The sequence below is a fragment of the Tupaia chinensis genome, unplaced genomic scaffold (assembly GCF_000334495.1).
Source record: "Tupaia chinensis unplaced genomic scaffold, TupChi_1.0 Scaffold000164_1, whole genome shotgun sequence".
In the NCBI taxonomy this organism is placed as follows: Eukaryota; Metazoa; Chordata; class Mammalia; order Scandentia; family Tupaiidae; genus Tupaia; species Tupaia belangeri.
In genome coordinates this window covers 2598479-2625960 of record NW_006159638.1, presented here as the reverse complement: position 1 = coordinate 2625960, position 27482 = coordinate 2598479, and the positions used below count along the sequence as shown (strand labels likewise).

General features: G+C 38.1%; 1 protein-coding gene across 3 annotated transcripts in view; it reads right to left on the bottom strand.

The window, feature by feature from the left end:
* ST6GALNAC3 (ST6 N-acetylgalactosaminide alpha-2,6-sialyltransferase 3) overlaps positions 1 to 27482 on the bottom strand; it is a 612627-nt gene that overhangs the window by 333105 nt on the left and 252040 nt on the right. For 2 of the 3 annotated variants that reach the window (XM_006146059.3, XM_006146061.3), the window contains exons 1-2: positions 15457 to 15498; positions 11984 to 12178 (exon numbers count right to left, since the gene is read on the bottom strand). In XM_006146059.3, the coding sequence (XP_006146121.1) occupies positions 11984 to 12178; positions 15457 to 15477 (216 nt within the window). In that variant the 5' untranslated portion in view covers positions 15478 to 15498. Of the gene's footprint in view, positions 1 to 11983; positions 12179 to 15456; positions 15499 to 27482 lie in introns of those variants that run through there. The other variant, XM_006146060.3, reaches the window with a different exon arrangement.

The window sequence follows — 27482 nt, the reverse complement described above, 5'->3', positions numbered from 1 at the left end:
AAAAAAAAAAAAGCCACGAGGTCCAGGACTCGAACTGTGGTTGACTACATGGGAGTCCAGCGACATAGCCATTACGCCATCTGCAGGTCCCAGGATTTTATAATTCTTAATGGTACAATTTAAGAATCCTTTGTCTAGGTTGTGTGAATATTCTCTTAAGGAGTTTTCAGTACCTTTAGCCACAGCTAGTCAATAGCTGGGGACCAAGTTTTAGTTGATTTCTCAGTTTGCAGGGTGCTTTGAAGATATAAGTAGTAAAATTTAAACTGTAAGAACACTAAAATATTGTCTTAGTATTTCAAATTTCCAAGAATAATGTTTTGTTATTTGAAGACAAAATATATAAACTTCTTGTCTGTCCCCTGTGGCATTTTTCATGTTTGTTTTTTGGGTTTTGTTTGTTTGTTTTTTGCTTTTTCCTAGCCCACCCCTTCACTATAACAGAGTTTTTAAAGGCCCAGCTTTAGGTCAGCAGGTATGAGAGGAGGTCTCATTTTTTGCCTTTCTAGGGTCCAGGCATTGATTTCTGTCCTATACGGTTAATACTACCCAACCCCCTCAGCCACTGGTACCAATAAGTCCTAGGAAGCTACACCATCAACTTCCATGCTCACCTCTCCTTCCACTCCTTCCCAGCTTCCAGTACATGCAGTTTCTCCCTTTCTGGCAAGGCCAGCTAGGAATTACATGATGAATCCTATTTCCCCCATCATGTCCTGGCTTTACAGCAAGAGGTTTTTCATGTTATTGAAGAGCAACTATCACCAAACCAGAGCTCTTAATTTTATTTCCAATTTAAATCAATAATCCACTTTTTAAATATTTGGAAAATATCTACTATCTAGATGACTCAGTTAACTAGATACACCATTTCCTAAGCCTTGTGGAATAGCATTTGATATAGGAGCTATACAGCTGCTTCTGAAATAAAATAGTCTGTAATAAATATTTTCCTCCTGTGAGTAAGCCTTTATAAGGCTTCTCTGAAAATTAGAAATCACAATTTGATGCCATCTATTTAGTGACAAATTATCTTCCAGACATTGAATACAATTGTTTAATTGAAATTACTCGAGTATTCACTATTCTTAACAGCAACAGAATGAATCGGTTACAAGAAAATGGCTACTTGGGCTTCATAATTACATGCTGACATGTCAATTCTCTCTAGGTGGTATTGTTCCTTGTAACTGAGTCCATCTTGTTCTCTTTCCTGGTGAACTCCAGTTTTAATAACTCTGTTACATGGGATTCCTGTCTGATCCGTGGGATACTGTTTCAAACAGAGTCTGCACTGGTAAACTATTTGGAGGTTGACTAAATTCACAGTTAACACTAACTGCCACTCAGTGAGTGCTTTTTGTACTAGTCACCCTGTCAGACTACCAACTTAAGAAAAGGTCAACAAAAACTCTTATCATTGGGGTGCTATATCCATCATCTTTTCAACCATCAAATCAAGGTATCTGTGATAGGTGCACTGTTTTGTTTTCCTTCACTTGTCACAAGTGAGGTAATTTGATATTTGAATTCCTAATAGGCTCCTTTCAAGTGTGTTAACATGACAGTTGGCAAATGGACATTTTTCCTACCTGAAGTTCTGTAATGAACAAAATTTCCCTATATCTTCCTGGGGAACCAATTACTGCATTAAAAACTGTGATAATAATGGATCTTTCATCAATAACGAATGTGAGTTGTAAAGTGAAAATCTATCTATTTTGACTGATGATGCCTCATAGCAATAGAGAAAATTCCATCCGATAATTATAATAAAACTATGTAATTTATCCTTTGGGTAAGACTAGAAATTCAGGAATAATCAGTCTTGCCCAGCTATTTTCTGTCTTTGTGACCTTGGGAAATGGTGACCTTCATTTTCCACTCTCAAACTACCTCCAGTTTACTCAGCAACATGCTCTTAAGCAGAAAGAGCTACAGCGTTTGCCCCCAGTAGACACCTGAGCTGACTGATGGATGTGACTTCTCACGCTTGGCCTCCCAGCAGGTTTGAGAGTATAGATTTGGTAAAATAGATCCTCTCATGCTCCAGGGGCCACCTTGTTAAAGATGAGGTACAAAATATCTAGTGGTTGTTGTAAAATAACTACAATGCATCAGCTAGGACTCTTTTGGTTGCAAGTGACAACAATCACAGTTAAACCAGCAAAAGTGGGAGGAAAGGGGGATTTATTAGCTTATGTACCCAAATCATAAGAAGAGAGCCTCGTCTTAAGACTGGCTGGGTTCAGGATTTGGAACACTGTCTGGAATATTAGCCCTGCAACTTATTTCTGCTTCTCAGTGGTTAAGTCACATTTTCGCCATGAAACATTGCCACTGACATTCAGAGAATTGTATTTTGAACAGCTCTACCCTCAAAGAAAAGAGTCTTTCCCACCAGTGTTACCCAGAAAAAAAATAATAAAAATCTGGGAAAGTTTCAGAATGGCTCGACTTAGGCTATGTGCCCATTCTGAACCTACCACTTGATTAGCAAAGTAATAGATTGCATGTTCTGCTCACCTATGTGGCCGAAAAGGGAGGACTGATTTTTTTTTAAAAAGGGGAGGTGGACATAGATAAGCACAAGAGGTATTATACACACCTAGTTGGCTAATTATACATATTAACCATTTTATTATGCATTTGATACTATATGTACTTATATATTCTAAGTTTCTATTTAAGAAAGTAGAAGCTGTTCTGTGAATGTGTGTTTATGAACGCATACATGAATGAATGTATGTATACACATATTTTCTATACATCTGTATCTTGGTTCATGAATATGGATGGGCACATAGTGCATGTATGTATATATCATCTTGCAAGTATGAGTGGTGTGCCCTTCCCTTTCCATGAATCCTATTCACATTTCTAGATCATAAGAACTTAATGAATGCATTTTCTATTTCCTACACCAGAAAGTAAATTTAATTCCAGATGCATTGGCCTATTTATTACCCCCACATTTTTCTCACTAAAAAGTCAAAGGGTTGTGCAGGCCTGGGGACTGCCTCAAGGGTCCCTTAGCATGGGCTCTGAGTCTCCGTCAAGGGTACACAGAGGTAGGGATTATTAGAAATGACTCCCTATGTATTTTGCAGGGCAGCTGGACTTAGAAAAGAGCACTGCAAGACTGGGTAAGTGGCCAAACCAAAAGAAAAGCCTCAACATTAGCCCTAAAGATAGTATATCCAGAGAGAAGGAAAAGATGGATGAACAGAGTGTGAGGAAATGGTGATTATCAGTGCAGATGGAGGCATTCTCCAAACTTTTGCTTTTCTTCCTTTCCTTAATCTACGATCTGTTCTCTTTCTGCCCTATCTGATTCTTCTCCTTAGCACACATCTCACCTCTCCCAAAGAAGCTTCCTGGAATTATTCCAACCCACACTCTGTCCATCTCATTTGGCACTCCATCACAGATTGTCTTGAGTTGTGGCCATTGCTTGAGACTTGCCATTTGACAACCAAACTGAGAAACAAAACCATCTCTTCTGCATTCGGCACATGTGTTCCCTCATACTTGAGGAAAATGTTAAATTATCTTTAAAATGATGAATCCAATATGCTGATGCCAAATAAGTAAACTTTATTATATGTTAATTTAATTGTTTCCTTTTCTATAACAAGTTAATAGTCAAAATTCCTTTTACTTTACGATTACACAAATGGGAGTATTCAGATTTTAAGTAACAATTAAATTGGTCAATTTTAAACTTTTGGAACATACATTTGCATATAATTGCTCTCAATATACTTATGTAAAACCCAAAGCCTATATTCTCAAATATAAAAAACCTATTTATGTCAGCTTTAGTTACATGTGAACATTTATTGGAATGTGTGGAGTGTGTGCTTTTATTGCCAAGAAAGTCATCTCTGTTCCTTAATTGTTACTATAACCACAATTTGGGAAATTCTATTGCAACATCAATATGTTATGCACATCTTTAATTAGGCTACTGCAGCCTGTCTGTCACAGCAACTGATCCTAAATATTCTTATTTAGTCTACTAGAGACTTTAAAAGTTCTCATTTTTTAAAGAGGCACACTTCAGTCTCATTAAACTGTTAAGCAGAGCAATATGCAGAACTATCCTGATTGCTATGTTCTAAAAATCTTGTGCTTCTCTACTGAGCACATCTCTAGGCACCACGTTCATGAAAGGACAGTCTTCCCCAGTTTCTCAAAACTTTCTGTGGCTAGAGCAGCTTATCTTTTTCTTCTCAGCTCCAATTGTCAGAAAGATCAGGCTGTGGCACCCTACGGATCACAAGGGCTTGTATCGCTTATCTACTGGGTAACGTAAATAAGTTACACGTTGCTTGCTCTGAGCAATGTCTTCACTACAGGTGACACACTAAGAAACACAACACGATGACTGAGTTCATCCTCTGAAAACTATAGACAGAGTCTAGCCTGAAGTTCAATTCTTTCTCATATCCCCACATCTCTCCTGCTCTCAATAGGGAGAAACAATGATTAACTTGAATTTAGCCTGGGGAATCTTAGTCCTTTGCATTTCCTTGCACATTATGATTAATCATTTAAAATGAAAGTTAAACTTGGTGTTAAGGAGAAAGCAGCATGTACAGGATATTTCCAAGCACCGTCATGTTTCTTTTTTGAAACATACACAGGCGTCATATACGTTATACCATTTCTAAGGTCAGTTGAAGGTACATCTGCCATAATGGGGTCCTCCTCTTCAGTCCTGTTAATAATAGTGGTGGTGGGGTTCTATTATTGATACAGTAATAATGGCAGAGAAAACCAAAGGAGCCCTGGATAAGAAAATAAGGAGAGCATGGGTGGTGAGGGCACAGGGGCGGTGTAGGTTCTGATGCAAAACCTAAATTGCTCCTGGCCAAACATAAGTACTGATAAAGGATTCTGAGCTCTGTGGCCAGAAAAGACTTTCAGTATTGACCCAGTTTTGCACTTATTTTGCTTCTTTGTTTCTTTAAGACTTTTATTTCCCCAATGAAATTTGGTTTACACTAGTTGAGAGGAAAGAAGGAAGAATGAGAACTAATCACTAGGTGCATTCTATTTAGATTGTCATTACACTGGGAGAGGGATTTTAATTCTTTCAATTACCTCCTCTGCAATAGTCCTCATAGTTTTCTGCAACATATTCTTTTTTTATAGGTATAAATTCAAAATTTAATTTTAAACATAAGCAAAGCCACTTGTTAATCTTTCTTTGGTTCCCTGCATTTTATTGGGTTGTTGGAAAAGTCATGATGCATTTTTGCATAGGAAAACATAGAAAAAATATGTCATGACCTATTGCTTTTTGTCCTCCAGGGAATGGTTATTCCAAAAGCAGGTGAACCGATAACAAGATTGAATTAGGTACAACCTACTAGAATGAGGCTTTCAGGACAGGCGTTCATAGATTCCTGAGATTGCCTATACTTCCAGTTGGGCCATTCCACAGGCATCAGAACTCATCTCATCTTTTAAATATAACCAAAGAATTCGATTTTGCTTCCATGCAACCCTGTTCTCCACTAACTCTATGACTAAATCTGCCTCCCACTACTTTCCTTATTTTAGAATGGTGAGGAGACATTTTTTCCTGTAGACATCTCAGCCCAGAAAGTCTGCATAGCAATGTCTGGTCCAGCTGAAGCATCTGGAAATAAAATCATCCTCAACAACAATTATATTTGCAGGTGCTCTAGTTCTAGAAATCACTACTGACAGGTATACATGTTTAAAGATAATCTAGGAAGTTTAGTGGTTTCTAGAGAGCACGTGCATTTTAGGAAAAAGAAACTTAAGGACCATTACCTTATTTTAAAGTTGATTTACTTCTTAAGAGGGAGATACCCACAACAGGGTTTCACACCACAATGCACTCCCAGCCTCAGCCAGCCTAGATCATGAGCATGGTATGTCCTAAACACGGATAAGGAGACTTGGGACACAATCCCAGGACTTTCTTAAGTGAGGTCAAACAATTGCTTTACTCTTCCACTGGCCAGTCCAAAGCCCAAGAATTTAAAATAAGTAATTCAGCCTGACTGAATTCAGCCACAGCTACTGACCTTTCTCAGAATTAGAATAGATTGCAGAAAAAGCATTTGGTAAGATACTACATCCCTTCATGATCAAGACTCTCAGCAAAATCGGCATAGAAGGGTCATTTCTCAACATAATAAAAGCTATCTATGAAAAACCGATAGCAAACATCATCATGAATGGAGAAGAGCTGAAAGCTTTCCCACTAAAAATGGGTACAAGACGAGGATGCCCACTTTCTCCACTCCTTTTCAATATAGTACTGGAAGTCCTCGCCAATGCAATCAGAAAAGAGAAAAAAATTAAAGGCATCCAAATAGGAAAAGAAGAGGTGAAACTCTCTCTCTCTATTCTCAGATGACATTATTTTATACATAGAAGGCCAATGGTTTCCATTAAAAAATTTCTGGAGGTAATACACAAATAGAGTAAAGTTGCAGGATACAAAATCAATATACAGAAATCTAAGCATTTCTATATACAAAAAACAAGCAGATGGAGATAGAACTGAAAAATTTTATTCCATTTACCATAGCCACAAAAAGTATAAGATACTTATGAATAAATCTAACCAAAGAAGTGAAAGACCTCCACAAGGAAAACTATGAGAAGCTAAAAAAAGAAATTGAAAATTACACAAAAAAGTGGAAGGACATCCCATGTTCCTGGATTGGAAGAATTAATATAATCAAAATGGCAATTCTATCCAAATTAATCTACATATTTAATGCAATGCCAATCAAAGCACCAGACACATTCTTCACAGATCTAGAAAAGACAATCAAAAAATTCATCTGGAATCATAAAAGACCCCATATTGCCAAAGCAATTCTACACAAGAAAAGTGGAGTGAGTGGTATCTCACTCCTTGACCCAAAAATATACTACAAAGCTTTGGTAATTAAAACAGCATGGTATTGACACAGAAACAAACATGCAAACCAATGGTACAGAATAGAGTACCCAGAAATAAATTCCAAATCATACAGCCAGCTGACTTTTGACAAGGGGTACCAGTGAACCCAGTGGGAAAAGGAAAACCTCTTCAGCAAATGGTGGTGGAAAAACTAGATTTTCACCTGCAGAAAGATGAACCTGAACCCCTACCTCTCACCTCTAACAAAAATTAAGTCAAGGTGAATCAAAGATCTAAATCTAAGACTTCAAACTATAAAACTGCTCCTAGAAAACATGGGAGAAACTCTGAGAGACATTGGGGTAGGGACACAGTAATTAGTGTGAATTGATAGCCCTCAGAATGGGAAAATATTTTTGTAAATTATGCATCAGATAAGGGACTGATATCCAGAATACACAAGGAACTCAAGCAGCTGTTTGGAAAAAAGATGATCAACCCTATTAAAAGATGAGAGAATGAGCTGAAAAAACTCTAAAAATGACATACGAATCGCCAAAAGGCATATAAAAAATGCTCAACATCCCTCAACATAAGGGAAATGCAGACCAAAACAACAATGAGATACCACTTAACCCCAGTCAGAATGTCTAAGATTAAAAAAAAAAAATGATAAGTGTTGGCAGGGGTGTGGTGAAAGGGGAACTCTTTTACACTGCTGGGGGGAGTGTAAATTAGTCCAGCCACTGTGGAGAACAATTTGGAGATTCCTCAAAAATCTACAAATAGAACTACCATATGATCCAGTAATCCCACTCCTTGGTATCTACCCAAGGAACAAAAAAATTCTTAATCGGAAAAGTGCTTGCACATCAATGTTTATTGCGGCACAATTCATAATTGCGAAGACATGGAACCAACCCAAATGCCCCGAACTGATGAAAGGATTGAAAAACTGTGGCACCTGTACTCTATGGAATACTATTCAGCCATAAAAACCAACAAAACCCTGGCTTTTGACAGAAAGTGGAAGAATATGGAAGATTTACTGCTGAGCGAGGCAAGCCAGGCTATGAAGGAGAGACATTGTATGTTCCTACTTAATATCTTAATATATACTGAATATCCGCACTCTGTGACTGAAACTGATTGACTAAAGGATATAGAAACACAATAAATGGGTGTAAATGCAAAAAAAAAAAAAAAAAAAAAAAAAAAAAAAAAATAAATTGAGGAGAGAAAAAAAAAAAGAATAGATTGAGTAGAGACTTAGGAGTGCACAACTACCATAAAAGAGTTTAAAACCTGGCTTGAGAGTCACTCTTTTGAACTTTGTGCCCCAGAATATTTATGCCAATGTTTACCATTTTAGCTATATTACATTGGCTTTTGAAAGTTTTATAACTTTGGGTTTTTAATACAATCATCTCTATAAAGGATGGCATCTGAGGCCATCATTTAGTAACAATGAATGCATAAAATACCGGGGAGTAAGAATGGAGCACAGACCTGGAGCAGGGTGAACTGTCAGAAGAAAGGATGAAATCAATGAGGAAGGAGTGGAAAGTAATAAAATCTTGTTTTCATCCCAATTTAGCCTAGAACAATTTGAGTTGGGGAGAAAATGTGTTATTCTCTTGAGTGTTCATCTGTTGTTTTTTAAGTTCCATGCAAAGTGTTCTTCTCATCATTTACATTCGTCTTACATTATGAGGCTTCTCTCTCTGTTATACATAGACCAGAACCAGAGGAATAAGTTATCTGTATATCTGTAAGTCTTCACAGGAAATGAAATTGCCTATTTGAAATAGATCTAGTTTGTTTTGGATAGATTAGTGTCCCAATGCTTCTTCATAGTCATTTCTTGCTGTTGAACAAGGTATAAAATGCTTTGTGTGACTCCTGGTTCTCTGTAAGTGGTCAATAAATATCCTACCTGGGATTAGAATATACTTTTAATTTTTATTATAGCATTGACACACAAAAAGTGAAAATAACAAATATACACTTTTAAAAACTAAACTGTGAATGCCTGTGTAACTGCCAACTAGATCAAGAGACAGCATACTGCTGACATCTCAGAAAACCATCCTGATCACAAATCACATACTCCTCTCAGACATCAACTGCTATTCCTACTCCTATGAAGAAAATTTTCTTCACACACACACACACACACACACACCCATACACATCCTTTTATGTAAGAACATATATATTTCTTTAAATAACACCATATACTATCTGTTCCATATATGGAATCACAATGTGTGCACTTTTATATTACACATTGTCACACATGACTAGTTTATTCATTGCTATTGCTGTATGGTATTCCAGTGTATGCAACATATTTTTAAAAAATTTTTCTGTAATTTGCCAGAGAGTTATGTGTGCTCTCTGGGGAGAGAGAGGGAAAAAAAAGAGAGAGTGAGAAAGCATCTACTATGGATAGGGGATGGTCATACAGCAATCCCTTTTCCTCTGTTATTCCCTCTTTTCAGTATTTTGGGTATGTATGTATACATATGCACCATGTTTTTCAAGCCACTGGGCCCTGGACTTGAACCACACAGTCAGTCATATGGGATCCAGCCACCTTAACCACCACACTACCAGCTGGTCCTGGTGCATTGGTTCATAGCATCTCTAGTATAGTAGATATTGATGACGAGAAGTAGGGTATAAAGAACTTCAGCTTTACTCAAGAAGATAAAACTGTTTATCGTATAAGAATTCCTATTGTTCTACATCCTCACCAACACTTGGTATTGTCAGACCTTTTAATTTTTGCCAAAACGTATTTAAAATGTAATGATACTTCCTTGTACTTTTTCAATTTATTTTTTTCTCATGTGTTTTTAATTTGTAAAAACTCTAATTACTAATGAGTTAGGAAACTTTTATATGTTCATTGCCTTGAGTCCAGAATATTTAAAATGTAAATATAAATTCTACTGCTCTGGACTTTGTTATTTTGGTGTTAGTAATACTGAACACTTCATGTCATACTGATTATTATAGGTGAAGAAAAGGAAATCCATTCATTTGTCTTCAGTTTAGAGTTGAGCCCTTTCTATTTAATCTTCACAATAATTTTGTTAGGTTGATGTTGTTATCTTTATTTTGCAAATAAGGAAATTAAGAATCAAAAGTTATGGAATTTTCCCAGAAGCAAATATATGGCTTTTGAAAGTGTTACTAAGTGACAGAAGTGAAACGCAAATCATGTCTGTGTGCCTGCAAAGCCTGAACTCTTTCCAGCAATAATGTTCCCTCCTAAGAAATAACCTTACAGATGAAAAATAATGCTGTGTATCTTTCGGTGAAGTCATTGTCTTAAAAACAAGAACTGAAGGGAACCAACAGATAGCTGGACTCTCACCTAGTCAACTGCAGTTCACGTCCAGGACCCAGAGGCATAAAACTCACTCTTGGCATGCATGTATGTGCCCCAAACCCCAAGAGGAGAATGGAAAAGAAGGGCTATCTCTCTTGGGGGTGTTGGGGTGATTTCTTGCTTTCTGTCTCTCTGGCAAGTACATGTGTGCCCTGTAGCAAAAATCTCTTAAAAAAAAAAAAAGAACTAGAATTCCAAAGGTACCCTGTTTAGTATGACTAATTAAATAACTGCATCTCTATGCCAGTTCTTCCTTTAACATGTCAAAATCCAATTCATTAATACTTTAACAAATGAAAGAGTCATTGATATTTTGTGGGATTTTCTTTATGAGAGTAATCTATGAGATACTTTAGTCACATTTCATTTCATTTTCGGCCTGGAAAAGGCACTTGTGAAATGATTAACACTGTACAATAGTTAAAGAATATTAAATGACAGGCAGAATAAATGTAACAAAAGGCAAGATTATGGCAAACCATTCTGTAAGAGATACATTTTCATATAAGTAATCAATTTATAAAGACACTCAACAAATTCAAGCAATAGACATTTTCTAAAAAAAAATTAATTTAAAGCCAGTTAAAGGATAAACATCAAGCAAGACTCCTAGGAATTTGTATGTTATTAATATGTCTTTTTTCCACAACTATAAAGGTCTAATAAAAAGCCTGAGAATCTTGCAGATACAGAAACAATTTTCAAAGAATCAGATTAACCAGAAACAATGGCTTAGGTGTGTATTACCTACAAAAGGAAATGGGCAAACCTAGTTTTCAACCTTCCTCCCAGGATGCTAAGAATAACTCTCAGGGCCAGAGATGAATTCTGTGTGCTACTCTACTTTCCTGAAGCTGTACAAAATGATATTTCAATGGAATCTGTTCCAAAACTCTGCCCAGTGATGTATGCACACTAGTGGCCTGTACCTTTGTCATTAACAACTTGAAAGAGGCTGGGATTCTGCATCTATGGTGTGAACCTCATACTCCATAGCAAAGATTTTATTAACCACTTTTACATACTTTACACTTTTTGTAAGATTCAATATTTTTACCAGATGAGACAAATGCTTGCTTGCAAAAGTTCTAGACTAGAGCACACTTTCTAGTTGTCGATGTACTTCCATCCTGTCCTGTACCACCAATTGGTTACAAAGATTTAAAGGTTCACTTATAATAGGATTTAAATTATTTTAACCCTTCTAAATTCGAAACTCTTTAAATCCCATTATCTCTGCAGCCACTGCGAATTTTAAAATCAGCTTGGCCTTTTCTAGCTCCAGGTCTAAGGATTACAGAGTTTTAAAGAGTATAAATGGTTTTCTGAAGTTCTATAAAGAGCTGTCCCCAATCAGTTGACCTACAGGAAATAAAGCCAGTCAGTTCTCCAGCTGGTAACTGCTGATCAGAGTTTCTAAAAGGAAAGATATATATGTGTTTCTGCAAACCACCAGGAAAACAGGTAATTGCTTCCTCTACTCCATGTGAAATCAGAGAATCAGATTTGATACAGGAGAGGCAACAGAAGTTAGATGTTTGTCAGTAAATGTCTAAGAATAAGAAACCAGAAGATGTCAGGGACCCAGAGAAGCTCTCTGGGGCAAAGAAAGTTCAATGAGTTGGAAACCATCTTGTTCCTAAAGAAAAGCTGTTACCATGGATACCTCTGAATCTTAGAGGTCTTACCTCTTGTGTCCTCACATTTGTGTATCCATAGTGAGTTCGAAGAGGTCGTCTGTATGTGTAGGAGAATGGTATCCACTTAGTACCAGGTTGTCCAAAGCAGTTTAGAAGCAATGGGAAATTTGCTTCATTTACAAGGCGCACAACCAGCAGGAAGAGGAATGCTGCTATGAAGCTCACCGCAATCACAGATTTTCTCTACAAAATATTCAGAAAAACAAAAGAAGAATAAATGCATGACTTTCTACCAGAAGCACTCACCAAAGGATGTTCTATTATTGTTCCCTCTTTTTCTTTCATAAGGATCAAAGTATTCTGTCCTTAGGATATTATACTTGGAGACAGAAAATAATCATTTAGTGACCTGTTGCCTGAGTGTACAGGGTCTCTAAGAACAAGCAGAGCAGCTTTCATGGGTTCTTCCATTCTGTCTCTATCCTTCCTTGCCTCCCTATCTTCTTTGAAAACTTTTCTTCAGTTTGCAAAACATAAAGCAGACATTCCCACCTATAGGAAATATTTCATAATTGTCCAATCACCTTCTAAACACCATCCCTTCAGCCTCAACCTACCCACTCTAACAGAGGGAAGTCCTACTGCTCCCATAATTCAGTTTGAAGATACCTCTATCATACTTTTTTCACTATGTAATTATTTACCTAATTTTTCCTCCTTGTAAGTGTGCAGAATTGCAGAATTGGCATGCACTGTCATATTGATCTCTGTATCCCAAGCCCTTAACACAGCTACATGTTATATATACCTTACATACTACAGACAATCAACACTTGAGTGAAATCAACAAATGGAATAGGTAAACTGATTTTTCACATTCTCATAGTCACTGCTCTGTTTCTATACCTAGTACCTTCTATGAGCAGAGAACATTGCCTGTGACATAGACTATGCAAAAGTAAGAGATTTTTTACTCTTACTTTTGCACAGCTAACAATAAGAAGAGAAACATCTTCATGTCAAGAAGCATGAGACCATTTCCCTAAATGAGCTGCTATGGAACAAACGCAGGAGCAACTATGTCCGATGGAGTGGAAAAAAGCAGAGATGTTTGAGATTGAGCTTGATTAAAAACTATGTTTTATTTTGCCCATTTTACAAGATGGTGGGTGAAAAAGCTGAGAAGCTAAAACTAAAGAGAAGAAATCTGAAGGGAAGAAGGCTGATGCCAGTGTCAAGATTAAAAAGGATGACCCCAAAGGTAAAAGCCCAAGAAGGGGAAGCATCATTGTAGCCAAAACCCAGTCCTAATCTGGGCAATCAGTAGATACTCCCAATCCACCATGTATTCCAGGAAGGGCAGGTACAAGAGGAAATACTTGGCCATTACGTCCAGGACTGAAAAGAAAAAGGAGAAGGTTCTTGCCATTGTCACAAAACCAGTTGTTGGTGACAGGAATGGTGGTACTGGGTGGCTATGCTTCACAAAATGCCTAGATATTATCTTACTGAAGCTGTTAGGCCTGTGGAAAACAAACAAACAGACAAACTCCTCTGTCAGCATTTGGGAAGCTGTAAGCTAGCTTCACTCCCAGTATGGTTCTAATCATCCTCACTGGATGCCACAGAGGCAAAAGAGTGGTTTTTCTGAAACAAGTGAACAGTGGCTTGCTACTTGTGATTGGCCCTCTGGTCGTCAATCAAGTTCCACTCTATAGAACACACCAGAAATTTATCGTGGCCACCTCCACAAAAATTGATATTAGCAGAGTAAAAGTCTCAAAACACCTCACTGATGCTTACTTCAAGAAAAAGAGGCTATAGAAGCCCAGACACCAGGAAAGTGAGATTTTCAACACAGACAAAAAGAAACACAAGATTACAGAGCAGCAGAAGGTTGATCAGAAAGCTGTGGACTCAGAAATTTTACCAACAATCAAAATTGTTCCTCAGTTCCTGGGCTACCTGAGATCTGTGTTTACGCTTATAAATGGAGTTTATTCTCACAAATTGGTGTTTAAAAATTCCTTGCCAATAATCTAATTAAATAGCTAATGTATATAGTATATGTTTTAATTGACAAGGGTATGTGAGCAGAACTTTCTATTATAGAGAAAGGGAACAGAGCAAAGAGATAAGAAAACACTGAGTTATTCATGGACACAGAGCAGTTTGTTCTCCTGGAACACAAAGAAGGAAGAGCTGAAAACAAATGATAACTTCATGGTAGAGTGCCTCAGAAACGAAACTGGAAAGGCTATACTGAGTTTGCTAGGTAATGGAAAGTCAAAGATTTGTGTTTGTTTTGATTTTGTTTATTTAAAGGGGATAATTACAAGTAATTCTCAAACACCAGTGTTTAAGATGCTCAGTGGGACCAGCAGTTGGCATTATGGCTATGTCACTGGACACCCATGTAGTCGAATGGGTTCAAGTCCTGGACCCAGTGGCTTAAACTCACGCTGGGTGTGTGTGTGTGTGTGTGTGCCCAAGATTCCAAGAGGAAAATGGAGGAGAAGGGATTGTGGTGTGGCCATCGCCCCTAGGGGGTGATTTCTCGCTTTCTGTTTCCCTGTCTCTCTCTGTCTTTCTGCCAAGCACACACGCCTTTATAGCAAAAAATCTCCCCCCTCCCCCCCCAAAAAAAGATGCTTGGGAATATGGAAAGAGTAAAAGTAAGCGCAACTGTTTAATAGTTAGGAGACAACTCCAATTGACTTGGACAGAAGTAATGAGGAATTGAAATTAGGGGAGAGGCTGAGGGAATAAAAAGGCAGAAAAAGACATGAGAAACTCAATTTAGGAAGGAACATAATCTGGCTACTGATGAAACAGAAGTGGCAGATGGAAAATTCAGAAATGCCTGAGATTTTGAGTCTAAGTGACTGCAGTAATACTGGTCATATTGGAGAAACCTGAGCAGTCAGAGCAGACATTTATAAGTGAGTAACAAGATAACACTCTTGGCTTTCTAGGTACTAGTTTCCAGGAACTGGTGGGTCATCCTGGTGGAGTTGTCAGATGGTCAAGTGAAGGTCAAGGTTAGAGCAGAAAGGAAAAGCAGAACTGAGGGCAGGTCTCAAAAATTATTGCCATGAAGTGCAGGGCAAAGACTCAATGAAATATTCTTTCATGAAGATGTGATGGACCTCTGATTATTCATTAAACTTAAAGAAAACTAAATAACTTTCTTAGGATGACTGAATGTTGTTCTTGTTATTATTATTTTCAGTTTAAATGGGCTTCATTCATCTCTTCACAGAACCTCTCAAAGAAAAAAAGACACTCAAAGCTAGCGCCTGTGTCCTCCCAGGGCTCAGGGTCATGGCCTGGTATGGGCAATAGAACCAGCCTGGCAAAATCAGAGACACCCAACGGAAGTCTTTGTTTTTGCTTAGCTCCTAAAATTTGTAAAAGCTCCATCCCTCAGTCTAGCCAGCCTAATTTTCTAATCTCCTAAAATCCCTTGAGCTCTGCCTCCTCAAAACCCCTTATCTCTGCACTAACTACCATAGCCTTACCTCATTTAACCTTCTAATCATGAAAAACTGTTTTAATTTGCTCCTCTGTGGAATCATTATGTCCACAACATTCCAATGTGTCAAGGTAACAGCTTAAACGAGGTGATGGATCTTACAAGTTTAAAGGGACACAGACCAGAACAGATGGCTAAATAAAAGCAAAGAGGCCAGTCACCCATTAAGTAAACAGGTAAGAACCTTTTTTATCACCATCCAGTAGTTTGTTGCAAAGCACCGGCTTGCTTTAAAGGAGATCCAGATGGGATTTGTGCTCCGTCTATTCCAGAGCCCAGCACGGCTCTCTGGTTCTCTTGATTACTGCATTGCATTACATGCATTGCATTGCATGGTGGGGAGGCTTGGGGACAAAGGTGTGCAGGGCCTTTCTGAGTCCACCAATCATAAGTAGCAACACAAACACATACATAATACATATTTGAGAGGAAAATAACTAAAAAAATTTCAAGAGAAACTTCAAAGCAGGATGCAATCACAGATGTAAAAGCCTGCTCCCTGGCAATTCTCATCTGGTCTCCCATGTTCTGTCAAAGTGAGTCATGTAATGAGCACAGAGAGGGTGAGGGCAGCAACCAGAGAGTAAAGCCAGACACTGATTCCTCGGTGTTCCTGTGGAATTGTATTCTGCAGTGGACAGAGGTGCTCCTCTCATAGTTTAAGCCTTTGGCCCAATTTATACTGCAGTGCCTGGACTGATTCTTTGCCTTCCTTCATGTTTCCATATTCTAATTCAGCATAAAAGTGTTCTCATAGAACCACCCTAAAATTTCACCAGAAAAGGTAAAACTTCAAGCACCTTCTGTATTCTAAAGGGCAAGAACAATAGAATTCAACACAATGTACATCCTTCTAAGTAGTCACTTCTGCCATATCATGACCTTGAGCTACAGCAACTACAATGAAAATCACAGATGAGGCACGTATGAGTCTACACATAGCTGGTAGTGAGAATCTGTGTGTGTGTTTGTGTTACGGGTGTGGTACTAATATGCATGATATACAAGTGTCTTCAAAACATTCATGGAAGGGGCCAGCAGGTGGCATGGTGGTTAAGGCGCTGTACTTTCACATGGTCAACCATGGTTCAAGCCCTGGACCTAGTGGCTTCAAAATCACACCAGGGACATGTGTGTGCATGCTCCAGATCCCAAGAGAATAGAAGGGACTGTATCATGGCCAGTCTCCCTGGGGGATGGCGAGGTGGTAAAAAAAAAGATCATGGAAAATATGTATTATTAAAAAAAAAAGCTATACATAAATTTCAAAAAATGTTTTACCAAAATAAACTCATAATTTAATTCCATTTTTCCATTAACTTGTTTTTGAATTGCCAAAGGGTCTATGCACTCTCCAGAGAGACAGAGAAGACACCACTCAATGGAGTGAGGTGACACTCAAGCCTTATTCCTCCATTTCTCCATCCTGTCAGGATTTTGGTCATGCCTGTACACAATCTGGTGTGTTTTGCAAGGGCTGAAATTCCAACTGCAGTCACCCATGCAGGATCTAGTACCCTGTGCAGAGAATTAAACCATCAAGCTATAGGTAGGCCCTTCCACAAACGTTTTGATGTTCCCTTGTATATGTTGCACCCCTTTAAATTACGACCACTCATTGAGTCTATAGTCTGTGGAAAATTGACTAAGTGCTAAATAACAGAAATAATAGCATAAACGTTACATCATGCCTCCAAAGAATTACAACCTAGTAGGACTGGCAAACAAAGAGAAAATTATTACACTATGTAACAGTGTTGGTCTCATGACCTGGTGCTTAGGGGAGTCAGATCTCACATGGCTGACTGTACAAATTACATCCCAGCCTCAATGGCTTAAAAACCATACAAGCCACATGTAGAGAGGTATGCAAAATGCTCCTAGGCTGGAGAAATGGAAGAGAAGAGATTGCATCATGATGATGCCTCCTTTGCAGGTACTTTCTTCCTGTCGCTACTCTTTCTGACAGGTTCAAGCACCCTTTGGCAAAACTTTTTTAAAGTGTAAAAAATATGTAACAAAGAGGTTAAAGGGGATATATATATATAGGGTGCTGTGGAAGTCCAGAGGAAGGATGGGTACTCCAGGGATTGTGGAAGGAATAATTCAGGGAATGCTTATCTTGGGTGATACTGTTCAAATGGAGTCCTGAGGAATGAGAGGGAGTTAGAAAAGGGTAAAAGAACAACAGGCAGAGGGGACAACAGTTTGAAAGGCCATAATCTGGTTAGAAATTTTCAAGTCATTTGATAAGAAGAAGACATAGACTCAATATGGAAGGAGATGAGGCTAGACAGAGTTCAAATCATAAAAAACAGTAAGTCAAAAACTTTGGATGCAATTTTCTGGAATAACTTCCTTTAGAATAATGAAGACAAATGCATAGATGTGGTATGTTTTATAAGTGTAAAGTAGTCTTTATGTTCCAGGACCAGTAGATGGCATAGTGGTTGCATCCCTGGACTCCCACAAAGTCAATCACAGTTTGAGCCCCTGGCCCGACAGCTTAAACTCACACAGTGTGTGTGTGTGTGTGTGTGTGTGTGTGTGTGTGTGTGCACATGTACCCAAAATCCCAAGAGGGGAAGGGAGGAGAAGGGATTGCAGCTTGACCATCACCCCTAGGGAGTGATTTCTTGCTTTCTGTCTCTGGCTCTCTGGTGAGTGCCCATGCTCTATCGCAAAAATCTACCTTAAAAAAATTCTTTTCTTTCTAATCAAGTGAAAAATGTATCAATCACTTTCATTCTATTTGAAATTGCCATCTAACACACCACAACACCCTGTTTCCAGTTGTTTGATGAATTCGTCAGTAAATCTATTTCATCAGTGGGTGGTTCTAGTAACTGTGTTGGATCTATCCACACTCAGAAAATCAAAAGATTCCACCTGTTTCACATGTATTCTGTGTCTAACAATTTATTTATAGTAGTGTTTGCTGCTGCCTTTACTGAACCAGTCAAAACAGCCTTTATATTCAACAACCAGCAATTAGGTTAGAGAAAATAATAGCAAGTACTTGTCAGTTTATAATATGTAAGACTTGGTTAAATAAACTTTTCATACTGCAAAAAATCAGACATATATTTAATAAACAGCCATGCTCTTAAGATCAGAAGCAGGAACATGGGACCAGCAGGTAGTGTGCTGGTTGAGGCACTGGACTCCCACATAGCCGAATGCAGTTCAAGTCTCAGACCTGAAGTCTTGCTTTCTCACTTTCTCCCTCTCTCTCTTTCTCTCTGTCTCTATCTCTCTCTGATGAATGCATATGCCTATAGCTAATTAAAATAAAATATTACTAATAAATATAATTAAATAAAGAATTCTTTTAAAAAATTAGAAGCAGGAACACTAAATGATGTAATGGGTGGAAAGTGTACAGCACAATGCCTAGCACCTAGTGAGCATTTAAGAAACAGAAGATTATGATGTAACTAGTGACTGGTAGATCCTTGGTGGACATTAGCTAGTTGGTAAGCACTGTTAGGCCATGTGAAATGTATGATAGGAATCAGAGGGTCCTTTCTCATGTATTCCTAGCAGCTGTAATGCCTTGAACTGTTCAGTGCAAGTTATCCATACAAACTCTGAGAGAATGTCACTGTGCCAAATAGATCTGATGAATTGCTTTAGGGAAAGCTTTCTCCTTCTTTGTTCTTCATTTTGGGCAAGTCTGAAGGGGCCTTTAACAGCTGAGACATTTAGAATTTAATCCCCTCTGTGCTGCAAAAATATGCATCAAAAATGTGGCATTCCAGTTGCTTGCTCTTTAGAGTTGGAATATCATTTATCAGACTTGATAGCAGAAGTGCCTATTTCAAAATAAAACCCACAGAGAATTCATGATTTGGGAAGAGAACATGATGGTAGAGATTTGGACTTAGCAAATTTGTAAGCTACATTAGTGAAGGTATGTTTTTATTACTTCTACCACAGAATTAGTCTTTTTTTTTTTTTTTGAGAGGTGTTTTGCTATAGAGCACATGCACTCACCAGAAAGAGACAGACAAAGAAAGTGAGAAATAACCCCCCAGAGGGGATGGCCACGCCACAATCCCTTCTCCTCCATTCTCCTCTCAGCATCTTGGGCATGCATGCACACGCGCCCGGCGTGAGTTTTAAGCCACCGGGCCTGGGACGCGAACCACGGTCAACTACATGGGAGTCCAACAACATAGCCATTATGGTAACTGCTGGTCCCTAGAATTAGTCTTTAATCACAGAATAAAGTCTTCAACTTTTAATCTGGTCAGTTCCTAGATTTTTTTTTCTTTTTTATAAATTGTAACCAATAATGTAAAGGTGTTTCTTTCTACTTAAATATTATCATTTAATGACAAAGTAGCTGCTTACCAGGGTAAAATGGTGTACACTTTTGTCTGTATGCTGTGAATGATCCAATAATAAATATAAAATACAACATCAATTACATAATTTATATCAATGCTCAATCACCTTATGCATTGATGAATTCATACACATTGCCTATTTTGTGACCTTATCAAATACTAGTTCTCCAATATAAAATTAATGCCAACAATATAGTTCACCTTGTATCACTGACCAAGCTTCAAATCTATTTCTTCCTGAATACAATAAAGTATTGTATGGGGGAAGCTTTAGGTTGCATCTCTAGTGATAAAATCACTAGGTCATCCAGAAGAGAGTATTATTAATAAGCTCAATATGAGAGAATACAGGTCAAAAAGAAGATGTGATATAATAACCAGAATTTATTATGTCAATGTAGTGTGTGTGTGGGGGGGGGTAAAATAAATAGATTCTAAGGGCAGGTTTTGAAGAGAGCAGGAGTAGAACTAGAAAGGTAGGAAGAAATGTGGTCATGGAAGATATTGTATATCATGCCAAAAAGTTTGGATTCACTCCAAAGGAATCTAAACATGGGCTAGATAGACTCAGATTTGACTTTGGAATGTGTACTCTGAAGACAGTGTGGCCAACGGATGATCAGGTGGGAAAGATTCTAGGGGGAAAAGATAAAATCAAAAGCAACAGTGGACTACTTCATCCTGTATCACTGATGGACATTAGACTACCAGCATGAGACCCACAGTTACAACTTTCAGAGATTGGCTTTTCTTCTAGCAGGTTTACTAGTAGGGGAATAATATTGAAATAGAGAATAAATGCATAAATGGTCATTATAGTTAAAATAGAGAGTAATATGTAATGAGTGTTACTGGTTAGGGAAGTACTTACATAATCCTATTTTCTAGACAAAGAAATACAGGCACAGAGGGGTTGAGTGAGTTGCTCAAAGTCACAAAGCAAAGAAATGGTAAAGATAAGATTTGAACTCAAATATTCTGACTCCAGAGCCTGCATTCTTCTAGCCTGTGAATTAATTCAGCACTTAATTATTATTCATACAATGAAAACATAGAACTAGTTCAGAAATTTTAAAAAATTGATACCATCCCTAAGTAGATTTTGTAATGCAGTTTGTCAATAGATAAAATACCTAATTTGTATGTAAAATTAAGAGGCTGATGTGAAGCACAGTAATTACATTTGCTGCTAAATCAGTAATTTGTGGATAAATTTAATTCATTTTGTCTAAATCTGGCTTTATTCTGAGTATTAAAAAGATAACTACAGGGTACCATTGAGGAGCACTCAGAGAAAATAATTATTCTTCCATTTCTGCTACAGAACACTAGGTACGCCTTTTTTTCCCCCCTTAGGGCACATGTGCTTGCCTGAGAGAGACAGAGAGAAGAAAAGTGAGAAATCACCCCCTGGGGATGGCCACCCCACAATCTCTTCTCCTCCATTCTCCTCCCAGGAATCTGAGCACATGTGCACACATGTCTAGAATGAGTTTCAGGTCACCAGGTACATGAATGGAACCACAGGTGGCCATGCGGGAATCCAGTGCTGGCCCACCAGGTACTCTTTATCGTAGGTAGTCTGAAGTAACCAATGTTTTGGAGTGGGTATGTCTTTCTTTCTTGAGTTCACAATTTCACTACCCTTTCATTCTGTGAAGACATGACTAATTTGAAAATGTTGGTGGTTTTGTAAATAAGCAAGTAAATAAACTAAAAGTAACAGAACTAGAACACCTTCAACATGGAATTCTACTTTAAGGATTTGGAGCACATGTCAACATGTCACTTTCAGACCTTGATGTAGTCTTATACGAACTGCAAATTCAGGGGTGACTCTGTGAGACAGCAGTAATGTGCTCAAGAAAAGCCAGATTCCACATAATGACTGATTAGAATCCCTGACCCAGTCAGACTGAAAAACTCGTGAGTGTCCAAGATCCAAGGAGCTGGAGGACTAGAGGAGAGTGATTGGATGTGGCCAGACCCTGTGGAGGATGCTCATGCCTGTATCTCTTTCATTCTCGCTTGTATACACACATGCTTTATCATGAATAATGAAAAAAATATTAAAAAGGAAAAAAGAATGACAAGCCCAATAAAAAAAGTGAGATCATAGAATTCTCATGGGCACCATTGTCATAAATTTTTCTATGCAAATTTAGTCCTAGAGAAAAATTACAGGTGGCCTAAATTTCCTCAGGAAAGTTCTTTCCCAAAAGAGATGTCCTAAGACTGAACACATTATTGAATTTTTTTAAAGTTTATTTATTGTTTCCATGAGCAAGCGTGTGAGAGAGCTATGCACCACATCCAACAAGGTTTCAGTGTTGTGAACACTCCCAGTCCCAGGCAGTCCCAGATCATGAGCACATGTGTGCCTGGTGTACTCAAGATGTCTAGACACAAACCCAGAATCTTCCCATGTGGGTCAGCCTCACAGTAGTGTCCCTTTTTACCAACCGAACCCCTGACCGAAATTTTAGACTGCTATGATATCACATGAAGATAATCATGGGCTATACTCACATACGTTTGTTTCATTTTGTCAAATTTTTTTAAAGCTTTATTTATTTATTTATTATTTTTTCTCAGGAGTTTTGCCAGAGAAAGACAGAGTGAGAGAACGAGAGAGAAAGCAAACCGCCATGTCTGGGACTCGAACCGTAGTCAATCATATGGGAAATTTAGCACCTTCACCACCATGCCACCTGATGGCCCCTATTTTGTAAAATTATTTTGAAAAACATAGTTTATCTCAGGGCCAGCAGGTGGCATGGCGGTTAAGGAGGCTACATCCCACATGGTCAACTGTGCAGTTTGAGTCTCGGACTCGGTAATTTTATAAATAATCTCTCTGAGAGTGCATGTATGTTTGCCCCAAATCCTGAGACAAGATTGGAGATGGGCTCGTGGTATAGCCATTCTGCCCAGGGGATTATTTCTTACTTAAATTAATGATAATAAAACAGTTTATCTTATTTTGCTAATTCATCTTTATCATATGGCTTTGGAATACATCCTGTAATATATCGGGGGGGAAAGAACTTAAGAAACACTAGATAGAGCAGAATATTGCTATTAAATATGTAGACTAAAGAACCCAGAAAGCGAATTTTTCATTGTAGCTAGAAAATAGACATGTAGAAAAAAAAAAAAAACGTTTTTAGTGGTTTTTCCTATAGGACATGTGCACTCACCAGAAAGACAAAGAGAAAGCAAGAAATCACCCCCCAAAAGGGATGGTCACGCCACAATCCCTTCTCCTCCATTCTCCTCTCGGGATCTTGGGCACACATACACACGCGCCTAGTGTGAGTTTAAGCCACTGGGCTCAGAACTCAAACCGCAGTCAACTACATGGGAGTCCAGCGACATAGCCATTACGCTAACTGCTGATCCCACACATAGAAAAATTTTAAAGAATTATTATTTTTATATTTTATTTAACTTTATTTATTCATTCATTTCAATTTGACCAAAGAGGGAGAGAGTAGAGGTTGAGTGGAGAGTGAGAAAGCAAGCCACCAGGTCTGGGACTTGAATCATGGTCATCCATGTGGGAGTCCAGTGTCTTTAACCACCATGCCACCTGCCAGCACCAATACATAGAAATTTAATCCAAAGTGTTAGTTCTAATAATTAGAACATCAGAGATTGGAGCAGAGGCCCTGAAGTTTTGTCTAGGTGTGTTTTCCATGAAATCCTTGCACTTGTGGGGAGAAGCATGCCACAGTTCCCATTTCCCTCACTCCAGCCCTCTCCCTGAGCCTCTGGTATTCTGTTGAGGAAAGAGAAGTGCTAATTAATCAGGGCCAATGAAAGGAATCAGGTAACTAGGCTAGGTGCTTTTGTTTAATTCTCAGTCACCTTACAGTCTTCATTGGTTTTACTTGGCTTCAGTTTCTCATCTTTCCCCTCTTAAAAAGATGAATTTGCCTCTTGAAATCCAATTCTTACTTTCAAGGTATTTAGGACACAGAAGTGGAGCACAATCATAAATTACGGTGGTACTAGGGAGGGAGTCCTGCCCAGAGACATCAAGATGATGATGAAAATGACCATAATGAGGATGATGATGATGACACCTTCTGGGACCTCTTATTTTTCTTGGCTCCACATGATCTGACATTGCACAGTATTCATCTTTCCAAGCACATTCAGACTGATCAGCTCACTTGGATTCTCTCTATAGCCAGTGAAGAAGGGAAGGTCAGATGCTTGAAAGTCTTTCCTCTCCCATTTCTCCCTTTCATGTCCTCCATGCTTCAAGCTGGTCTTATCACCATCCTCTAGAGCCCCTTTGCTACTCCGTTCCTGTGACTAAGTGCACCCCTGCGATTTTTCTACTGTCCTCATCTCTACAAGTTCAAACATGACTCAGCTCAAACAATATTTCCTCCTTAAATCCCTCTTGATTTCTCCCTTGCTTCTAGTTCATGGAGAAGGTGGGTAGGGTGAGGTGGTAGAGAAAGAAAATTGAAGAAAGAAAAATAATGGGAGGGAAGAGGAAGATTCTCCTTCAAACATTTTTCTTTAAAAATTCCTTGAGGGCCTGAATACTATCTGAGTAACATCTCTTATAAGGCAGCACCAGGCAGTGCCTTGAACTTAGAAGGTACTTCGTAAATATTTGTGTGAGAAATGAAAGAATGAAGAAATGAAAGAAAGGATAGGGTCAATGTCATTTTTTAAAAAATATAAGTGCTAAATTATCTGAAATTTCAGATTTGGATTATTAGGAAAAATGAACTTTTCTCTAAGGGGAAAATCAGAAGTTATTTTCTTTTTTTCCTCTTAACTCACACCTCACTCAGATGTCTGTATAGATTTGATATGAGTGTGGGAAGGTGGAGGGAAAAGTTTAGGATGGAGAACATGAAGTGAATTGAGTAAAAAGATTTGTTAATCTGGACCTTTCACTAAGACATTGCTTTGAAGTTCTTGAAAACACTTTGTAAATCTGAATGGCAGTAAACTAGTAAACCTGCTCAGAGCAACATTCTTTCTACTACATACAATGAGAAAATGTAAAATTACATTTTTTAGAAGAACAACTCCTGTCTGAGGATGATAACCCAACTGGAATCCCCCATCATGGAGTGAGAAATGGGTAGCAAAAGAGAATTCTGTTTTCTAATAAGGACAATGGCCCATTGGGAGAGGGGAGGGGACTTGCAACCACTTGTTATGTGCTCAAATACTTCTCAGAGATGGAACAGATTTTTACCAGGAGTCTACCTGAGTCTAGAACTATCCTTGAACCAGGATAGTCAAGTTACACTAAATGAATCAATATTTAACCTTGGGGACATCACTGAGCCTTTTTGTGCCTCTTTTCTGAACTGAAATTGTGGAAATAACAGTACCTACCCAATATGATTATTAAAGTTTTAAATGAATTACTACATACAAAGAGCCTTTAGAGCACTGCTTGGCAAAAGGAAAATATAAGTAAAGGTTAGCTTTTATTGTTACAGTATTTCATCAACTATAAGACACCATCAACTTTTAGTTACAATGTTACTCTGAAATTTTTTTAAAAAAAGAAAAAGATGGAGAGTCTAATAAGAGATTTCCACAAAAATATAAAACACCAAAGAACTATTCCTTTAGAATATACTAGAAATAAAACTGCCATTCAAAATGCATGGCAAGAAGAGAACAGAGAAAAATAATCTTTCCTGAGAATTTGATCCACAGCAGGTACATATGCAGGTTTTTGATACAAGTCCATACTATCAGTATAATTAAAAACAAAACAAAAAAACACCTCAGCAAATAATTTAATTTAAAGTAATCTCAGGTTGTTCAGTGTTCTCAGGTGACCATTTGAAATAATAATTTGAATAATCCTCTCCATTCTGGAAGAATTTAACTTTGTTGCAGGCTTATAGTGACTACAAGGTAGTTCTGGGTATGACACATCCCCTTATCAGATATTTGAAAATGTGAGGAACTATCTTTTAAAATCAATGAACTATGGTAGTATCATCACTGAAGCTGTAGTCACCATCGCCTTGATCATCATCGCCCTAGGGAACAAGGTGAATCAAGAACAGTGCTTGGACTTGTTTGAGCCTACGTCTCATTCCATACCCAGAAGGAGGCATAACCACAAATCCAGAAGGAAAGGATGACACAGAGACCTGAAACTTCCCAAGACATTGAAATTACATGTAAAATACCTTTGGGATTATTTTTTCTTCTTGATAAGATTTCACCTTTTAAAAAACAACCCTTTTTTATTTTGAACCTGTTTTAGACAATTCTGCACAAACAGGAATATTCTACCCTGTCCTCATGCATGGTATCAACTATGGCACCTTCTAGCATGTCTCTAAGGAATAGACACTATCCTCTTGTAGGTCAAAGTTGAACCTCAGCAGAATAACACATGCATATTAAACAGCCTTTCACTGAAACACAAACAGAATTTTGCCAGAGCACAGGTCTCATGGTAATAATATACAGTATTGTCCCAAGAACATTTGAATTTCTAAGTAGGAGAGTTTTCATATCGATTCTGGATTTAATATTGCATTGACAATAATCTGAATTGTTCATATAACATAAAGCATATTAATCTATTACTTACAGTCTCCTGTGCTATAATAGCAAAGGCAGAAAGATCTCCACTGTTACACAGGAGCACAGAAATGCATGCACAGGTGTGTTAACAGTGAGTGTAATTTTTTTTTTTGATCACCACATCACCAAGTGCCATATTTCTAACAGCTTACTAGCCATCTCAATCTAGATATTCTAGAAGCAACTTAAAGTCAGTAGTACAAATCTAGTCCTGCCTGGTGGCACTGTCAGTATCAAACTGAACTGCACTGGGTGGTGGAAACCATGGCTGTCCGTGTATACAAATCTCCAGATCAACTTGAAACACATTAGGGTGCAAGGACACATGCTCAAGACCCTGGCAAGCTGGAGGGCTGCAAAAGGGGAACTGTGTGTGACAAGTCCTTGTTAAGTGCATGCACATGCACCCTCTATCATAACTAAAGTAAGTTTTAAAACATAGTCCAAATCCAAACTAATTATCTTCCTGTGTTCCAGTCCACTCTCCTTCGCCTGCACGGTCCAAATACCTGGCATTAACGTGATTTTGCAGCCCCAAGCATTAAAATCTACCTAATAGCTGTATGACTGCAGACATTTTTATTTTCTTTGTCTCTGGTCCCTCATCTGCAAAATCATAGACTCATTATGGAAATTAAATAATGAGCTAACACAGAAATGATCTAGCTTAGTGCCCAGCTCAAAGCAAGCAATCAACAGTCATTAATTTTCTTTTTTCTCCATATATCAGGTTCCTTGCACAAGCTATCCTTTAATCATGGAATGTCTTCTTTCTTATTCTTTCTCTTTCTCAGGAGGACTGCTAACTCTCCTTCAAGACCAAATTCAAATGTCATCTTCTCTGTGAAACTGTCCTGCTCCTCCAGGAAGATTTTAGAGTACTTTGCTCTGACTGAAACATAGTTCACATCATCTAGTAATATTTTGATCACCGATCAGACTTCATCGTTCAGCCAAATTTGGCAAAAATATAGCACTTAGACTCCTTCCTCTCCTCAGACAGACATTGCTAATCAATCACAGCACCATTTCCCTGTGAGTCAACATGCAACCTCAGAATCCTTTTAAC